Source organism: Manacus vitellinus, unplaced genomic scaffold, assembly GCF_001715985.3.
Source record: "Manacus vitellinus isolate BGI_N305 unplaced genomic scaffold, ASM171598v3 scaffold_146_pilon, whole genome shotgun sequence".
NCBI classification, from domain to species: Eukaryota; Metazoa; Chordata; class Aves; order Passeriformes; family Pipridae; genus Manacus; species Manacus vitellinus.
The window spans coordinates 29,107-36,802 of NW_021939042.1; the positions used below are offsets into that span (position 1 = coordinate 29,107).

The following is a 7,696-nucleotide window of genomic DNA, read 5'->3' on the forward strand; positions in this document are numbered from 1 at the left end:
GGTTTCATCAGCTTCCAATGGGACCCGAAAATAAAATTAGTTTTAAATGGACTCTGTTCACAGCTCCTCCACTACAAAAAGCCAGTGTAGGTAAATCCACTGGACCTCCAGTGGTCTCAGTGAAAACGCTTCTCCTGGTGCACAGCCCAAGCCTGAAATTGCTTCTGAGCCTTGGAATAAGATTTGAACCGGAAAACTTCATTGCTCTGCAACCAGGTCACATGAAGGATCTGTTTTGCAAAGCATCTTCTTCCTGAACTGGAACCTCCCATGCCCATGCAGCATCATGAAGGAGCAAAGGGAAGGACCAAGTTACCCAGATAAGCCCTGCCACCCCACCAGCATCAAAGCCACCTTTTGCTTAGGGTACTCTGTTAGTCAGAACCAAGAGAGCAGCTTGGAATTCTCTTTCAGAGCTGGTCAGCAGGGACAGTGTCTGTGCTGTCTGGAAGGGCTTGATGGTCTGCACTGGGTCCCCTCAGCTCCAAGAATGGGACCTTGCACCTCTGGGGAGCTGAGCAGCTCCAAAGCTCAGTGCGGCACTGGGGAAGGGAGGACAGTCAGCTGCTCACGAGCTATTGCTGTCACAGCCCCTTTCTGAAATGCCCACTGTTCCCAGCTCTGCATGCTCAAGGAGCTCTCAGGAATAGGGGACACTGCTGGGTGTTGCCCTCAGGGCATCTGCAGAGAGGGAACAGGAGTCCCTACTCACTGGACAAGCTTCTGAGGAATGCTCTTGTCAAAGACAGTGTCCTCTGGGGGGCGGGAGATGAGGGTTGGCTGCAGCTCCAGAGCATTCTCCTTTATCAGCATCTGCTCCATCTCCATCCTCAGCCAAGTGTTTGCCTGAGGGAAGGGAAGGCAGTGGCTGGTTAGCAAAGGCCCTTCCCAGGGCCCAGGCTTGTATCTGAAAGAGGATCCCACCCTGCTCTTGTTTAGAGGGGGAATGGGGTCCCCCTCTCTGACTGCTCAGTGTCCGTGACACATTCTGCTCTCCTAGCCAGGATCTTCTCTCCAGGGAAATAACTGCAGTATCTGTGCCTTCCCACCCACTGCTAGAAAAGCTGATCCGGCCAGACAGACAAGCTAGCAACCTTCCAGAGCTTCAAGTATTTGCCTGTCCCCAACCAGTGCCAAAGCAGCTTGGACAAAAGCTGCCTAGAAAAGGGAACCCCAATCAAGCTGGTGCCTCTTGGAGTTGAGCACTGCCAGCACAGTCCCAGGGCACAGTCAGGCTGCTGCTACTAAGGTCTGTAAACCTGCTAGGGCTTGATTTGGGAGCAACAAACTCCCCAGCAAGGGGAGTAGCCGGGAAGCTTGGTACATCTCCAGGAGAGACCACGACCAGAGGTGGGGCAACGCTGAGCTGATGCATGTTTGTGGTCAGGTGTGGGCAGGGAGGTCCCAAGTGCCAGCAGGGCACTGAGAAGCTGTTGTGGGGTGTTGTGGGGTGCCAAGGGCTCAAGTGACATGGGGAGGGTGGTATGTGCCAAATGGGACTGCAGCTGTGCTTACCACAATGCCAGGGCCCTTCACGTGTCGCTTCCTGATTCGAGCCTTCCTCCAAACATTTGCTTTCTTGTCCTGCTTGTCTTTTTTCAGCTTTTCTTTTGCCTGTTTCAATAGTTTCTCGTATTTTTCACTTCCTGAAGGAAGTAAACATTCACAAATAGAAGTGTGGGTGCAGTGCCAATACCATTTAAGCTGAGAAGTTCCACTCCCCCAAAGGCTGGTCTCTCCCAGAAACAACCCATCAATGGAAAGCCATCTCTGGAGAGTGGATGCTGCTGCTTGTCTCTGAATCCTCATGTTCATTCCCACCCATCTTCCTCCCCACAGAGGAGCATCTCATCCCCTGTAGTGTCATGCAAATCCAACCCTGCCAAAAGCCCTGCCAGTCTCTCTTATAGCTTTCCCAAGCTTTTCTGTCTAGCCATCTTTCCAGGCCTCTGATGGAAGTGCTGGCAAGAGCTGCAGGATGGTTACTTGGACAAAGCCTACATGTGCTTGTCTGCTCGAGACTCAGGAAGCAACCAGAGGGGTGAGTGTTGGTCTGGCAGCCCCGCAACCTCCAGGCTTGGTGGAGATGGGTGTGAGCTGCCCTCTGGGCATTACAGTTGGGAAAAAACTCAGTGAGGACTTTGCTGGGGAGCAGATGGGCACTGCTCACCGTTGATGCTCCAGGGCAGGTCCAGATAGATCCCGGCAAAGACTGCCTCTCCTTTCAGGGAGATTTCTGCCGGTTTCAGGTGACCCACTTGAACCTGGAAAGTCCTGCAGAAGACTCCTGGCACTCCTGGCAGGTAATAGAGCTTCAGCACTTGCTCCTTGCCAGGTTCAATGGAAGCCTGCAAGGGACAGGAGAAGAGGGAGGCAATGCATTAAAGAGGGTGTGATGGAGGAAGACAGGCTAAGAAGACAGGTTCTCTCTGGAAGAAAACATCAGATCACATCACCTTCTAACTTCCTCGTGCCCAAAAGCTCAAGCCTCCAAGGCGAGGGTGCAGAGGGTGCAGTGTGTCCTTCCCAGGGCTCCTAAGGCTGCACCCCCAGCAGAGCCTGCCCTGTGCTCAGCGTGAGCACGGCTCTGCTGCTAGCAGGGTTTGCCCTCTGCCAGTGAGAGCCAGGCTGAACAGGTAAAAGCTCTTTTGCCACCACTGTGGAAGAGGAGTGAAGTGCCCACGCTGTCAGCAGGGCCAGCAACTCCTGTCACCCCTTGTAGGAGACAGGCAGGAAGAAATGGGAAAGCCAATCGGCTTCCTCTTCCTGGTGCAAAGAGGGACAAAAACAGGAACACTGCTTCACCTCAAAGACATCCAGGTAGCACTGAGAAGCTGGGACAGTGGTGGGATGCTCCAAATTCCTCTCTTGGCTCTTCCAACCTTGCTCCTCCCTGGCCCCCTTACTGCCCCACAAAGCTGCTCCAGAGCAGCACAGCTGGGGGGAGGGAAGGACCAGCACAGGGGCTGCGACAATTTCTGGCTGAGGAGCTTCAAGCCCAAGCAAGGAATTTGTAAGTGCTGCTTAGTGCTGGCACAGTGGAGGCACGGGCATGGAATAAGTCCTGTCTGATCCCATAGCTGGGGTAGGTGACCCTCAGAAGAGCCTCAGTGCCATCACAGCCACAGAGCTCAGCAGTCGGGGGCCAAGGAGTGACCAACGTGCTCGTGCCTCCCACCGGTGGCTGCCCTGGGATGGCAGAGCCACTCACCAGTCAAGGCCACAGGGAGTCTGGCAGGATGGCACTTGCTTGACCTTCTCTGCCCCCAGCAGCTACAACCCTGTCTCTCATGGCTGGGTTTGGTTTTGTTTTCCCCTCTTTTTTCTCTTTAACCCTCTCCTTGGCCACCTGACACAGGGCTGGGGTCAGTCAATTGTGCCACTCACTGTGCTGGGCAGGACCACGAGCACACCAGGCAGAGGCTTGTCTGCAGTGCCAGTGCTGGGGCTCTGTACCATGTAGGTGAATCCCATCTTCCCGTTGTTCCGCAGGGTGACCTCTGCTTTGGTGACTTCATTAAAGAGCTGGAGAGAGGACAGAGGAGTGGGAAGTTACAGACACAGGCCTGGTGCTGGGAATCTCCTTCCTCTTTCATGGGGTTGAAAGCAGACACACTGCAGGAGCAGGGACTGGGAACAAGCTATGGCCACTTGGGAACATGGGGAACCCCCAGGCACAGGGACCTGCACAGGAACAGAGTTCTGGCAGCATGTAGAGGGGCAGGAACAACCGTGGGAGAGCCAGTAACAAATGAAGCAGGGGACACAGGCCCTCTGCACTCTGAGGGGTCACCAACAGCCAGGAGAAACAAAGGAGGTGGCATCGAGGCATTCCAGAAGAAAAGACACCTGCATGCAAGTATTGGCAAGCAACACACCAGCAAAAAGGGAGACAGATGGGGTGTCCTAGTTACGACAGCTGAAGACCAGTTCATCATGGTGGGTGTAACCCAAAACTGTGTATTCTATAGCCTTCCATGTCATTTCCCAGAAACTAGACTATTGTTGTCAATAGACTATTCGCACCCTCTGCCCATAGAGCCTGACTCCTCAGGCTATAAACTAGGTGTTAAGAGGCCTGTGAGATAGGAGGATGTTTCTGTCCTCACACCCTTTGTGAAACTCCCCGCCCTGAGGGGAGTACCAAGCATTCCTGCCTGAACTGGAGGATATATAATCTTGGAGTTTTGGAACATTTTTCAACCCACTCGTGGGATCCAGAGGACGGCTGCATCTCATCGCTCTCAACCAGACTTAGACCATCACTGGACTGCGATCACCACTTTGGCCAGACTGCAGCAGCTCTCCCACCAGCAGGTTCTTCCCCTCTCCCTTTACTTTGGACTCAAACAGGGCCCAAGGAACACCATTTTGTTCATGCCCCAGGGTACTGGGTTATACATTTGGGTTTTTGTGGGTTGAGACCAATTGTTTGTTTGTATTATTGTACTTACTGTATTATTTTAATAAATTGTTATTCTGACTTACAATCTCTCCTTTGAGTTGAGTTCATTCCCCCTGCTGGTTAACTTTTAAACCAGCACATGGGGCACCAAGACAGGGACAGCAGCTGGAAAGACCTGTGGACTTTTAACTGAGAAGTAGTAAAGTAGGGATTACTCTGGGACATTCTCTCCAACTGCAGTGACCGGAAGCCCAACCGGGTTATTTTGAGGATTAAGCAAGAGCATTAAACAAGAGCATCTCATTGGAGCTCAGGCTTTACGAGTGGATCAGCAGAGGGATTTCTCAGGGACATGTCCCTCTGGACATCCCCACTGGGATCCTGCTTGCTCCAGGAGGCAGCATTAGGTACCCTGAAGATAAGGAATTCCAAACATTTTGTAGGGGGGCAGAGGTGGCCATTACAAAGCAGTCTGGATGCCAGACATACCCCTCCAAGGTTGTACTTCCAAGCCCCAGAGCCAACAAAGGAGCTGGGAAGGGGAGAGAGCCCTGGGCCGGGTTGGGAAGTAACCTGCTGGTGATGGTCCCAAGGCAGCAACTCTGCCAGGAGAAGGGGGTGGTACCTGCAGCCCGCAGTCAATCTCCTCGACGCTCAGGTGGTAGGTGAGGACTGAAGTCTCCCCCCTCAGCTCCACCTCGTAGGTTGGGCCTCCCTCCACCTGGCACAGCACCGTGACACGGGCGATGATGTTGGCGTGGCCAAAGAAGGTGAAGGGCACCTGCTGGCTCTTGCCCGGCTGCAGCACACCGGACACCGGCTGGATGTCGAAAACCTGCAGGAGGGGAGGAGGGATCGAGTCGTTGAGCGTGGAAATGGGTGCAGAAGAGCAGCTGTGGCTTGGAGCAAAGTACAACCATAGCTGGAGGGGCCTATTCCTCAAACACCAGCCAGAAGCATCCTAATCTCATCCGGCCTCCGTGCCACTGACCAGTGGAGGGAGCATGGCCAAAGTCTTCCGCCATACTCACTGCTCAACGCATTAATACTAGACATTAAAGTAAACTGGGATGTCTCCTGGCAGCAAAACATTCTCTCTGCTGCAGAACTTGCCTTTAAAACCAGTTTTTACTGCCTTCAGAAAAGCAAGAGACTCAGAGGTGAGAGCTCTTGGAGCTGAGGGGAGGACTCCAGCCCAGCTCATCTGACTCCTGAGGCTTTTCCCTCTCTCTGACTTACATGCTGCTCTCTCAAGGTGCTACACCAAATGCTCCTGAAAAATATCCTGTTGAGCACCTGATGAGGTACCAGGGGAGCAGTGCCCTCCATGGGTGCTGCACAGGGAGTTCTGTAGCTCTGGGGGCAACAGACCTGCTTGCCACGCTGAAAACGTGCAAGTGAGAGAGATTCCCACTCACCTCCTCCACTCTGAAGCCAGGGGGCTTTACCTCCGCCGACTGCCCAGACCTCTTCGTCTCTACTGAGCTCCGAGGCCCTGCAGCAGTGTATGGTGGCACCTGGAAGACAAGCCACTTTCCATTCCAGGACACAGCCACCTTGCCAAGTCTCACTCTATAAAAGGCAGCTCTGGGGCCATCACTGCAATGCTGGCTCTTGGGTGAAGGCAGAGACCTGAAAATGGGTGGTCTAGCTGGGCTGGGAAGGGGGTACATGGAGATCAGGATTTGGCATGGCTTGCTACAGGAAGGAAACTGGAAGCCTTCTCATCATGATGCAGAAAAGCCTCATTTTACATTGTAAAGGAAACAAGCCAAAAAATCCCAAACTCATCATAGGTCTGTAGGATCGGAGTGGGCTTCTCCAAAGAAAAGTATCCTATTTCTCCCTCCCCAGATGCCCCATGTCTAGCCACTGGCCCTGTTGCCCAGCCCACTCTCAGGGTACAGAACAGCAGGGCAGCAAAAGGGGAGGTCGGCACAAACACAGCTTTTTGGTGGCAAGCCGGGGGAGGCAACACAGGTGGCAGGTGCACAAGAAAACCCACCTTTGCTTCTGGGGAGTCCTCTGAATGTGAGGACTCTTCAGAAGAATCCTGCTCTGTTTCCAGGGAGTCCTCTGAATCTGATGACTTTTGGGAGGAGTCCTGCTTTGTTTCCAGGGAGTTCTCTGGATCTGATGACTGTTCAGGAGAATCGTCCTCTGTTTCCAGGGAGTCCTCTGGATCTGATGACTCTTCGGAAGAATCCTGCTCTGTTTCCAGGGAGTCCTCTGAATCTGATGACTCTTCGAAAGAATCCTGTTCTGTTTCCATGCAGTTCTCTAAATGTGATGTCTGTTGGGAAGAATCCTGTTCTGTTTCCAGGTAGTTTGCTGAAGGTGATGATTGTTGAGAAGAGTCCTGCACTGCTTCCGGGGCTTTGGTTGGCTCCTGCACACTTCCAGGCCTGAAGTACCTCCTTGAATAACGCCCACACCCAACACAGTCGAACGTGACCATTTGTGGTTGGGGTTTGAATGTAGGTGGGGAAGGTATGAACCTGGAAAATAATGTAACCACGATCACGGACCTGCAGTGGGAGGGAGGGACACCTGCACGAGCAATTCCTCGTCAGGATGCAGCCCCCGGGTGGGTGCAGGTGTGGTGAGCTCAGAAAGGGGGTGTCTCAGAAAAGGAGAAGGAAGGGGAAGGTAACAAGATGTTCAGCATCAGCTCAGGTGCTAACTAGCTCTTTCTGTGATGTGATTTGGGACTTTCTGGGCATCCTCCAGCACTTCCAGGCCAAGGTTGGGAATGCAGAGAAGGCAGCAAGGAGAAGAGAGCTGTTTCTCTGCTTGCAGAGAGGACCCATCCCAAAGTAGAGGGGCCAAAGGGCTGTGAAAGTGCCTCCACCAGCACTGTGGAGGTGAGACTAGGAGCCCTTCACCAAGGTGGTCACTGCCTCAGGCCACAGAGGTCTGAGAAAGCAGATTTCCCCACCAGCTTTATTTCCCAGAGGAAACCAGGAGGGGGACTACAGTAACACCAAACTCGTGGAAAACGCCTATTCCCTGAGCATCCAGCCTGACCACGGCTGGTCAGTGTTATTCCACAAGGGAAAGTCAAAAGCAGTTTGTCACATCCCAGGCAAACAGCTTTGGTCTTTGCAAAGTACAAACATCATCATGGTTGGGCTTCGCGAACGAAGATTTGGGAAGGGCTCTACCCACGTTTGTTGCAAGCGCGTTGGTGGCTGAAAAGGTCAATACGAGATAGACACGTCCGGTTGCAAAAGGCACAACAGAAAGACTCCTTAGATGGTAAATTCTGCAAGGCACAATTCTTTCTGCATT

At 53.0% G+C, this 7,696-nt stretch overlaps 1 protein-coding gene across 1 annotated transcript in view; it reads right to left on the reverse strand.

The window, feature by feature from the left end:
* LOC108638975 (hydrocephalus-inducing protein-like) overlaps positions 1-7,696 on the reverse strand; it is a 62,586-nt gene that overhangs the window by 25,026 nt on the left and 29,864 nt on the right. Inside the window, exons 21-27 of the mRNA XM_029958175.1 lie at positions 6,411-6,698; positions 5,824-5,922; positions 5,031-5,240; positions 3,388-3,525; positions 2,171-2,348; positions 1,576-1,646; positions 713-846 (exon numbers count right to left, since the gene is read on the reverse strand). Of these exons, the coding sequence (XP_029814035.1) occupies positions 713-846; positions 1,576-1,646; positions 2,171-2,348; positions 3,388-3,525; positions 5,031-5,240; positions 5,824-5,922; positions 6,411-6,698 (1,118 nt within the window). The remainder of the gene's footprint in view (positions 1-712; positions 847-1,575; positions 1,647-2,170; positions 2,349-3,387; positions 3,526-5,030; positions 5,241-5,823; positions 5,923-6,410; positions 6,699-7,696) is intronic.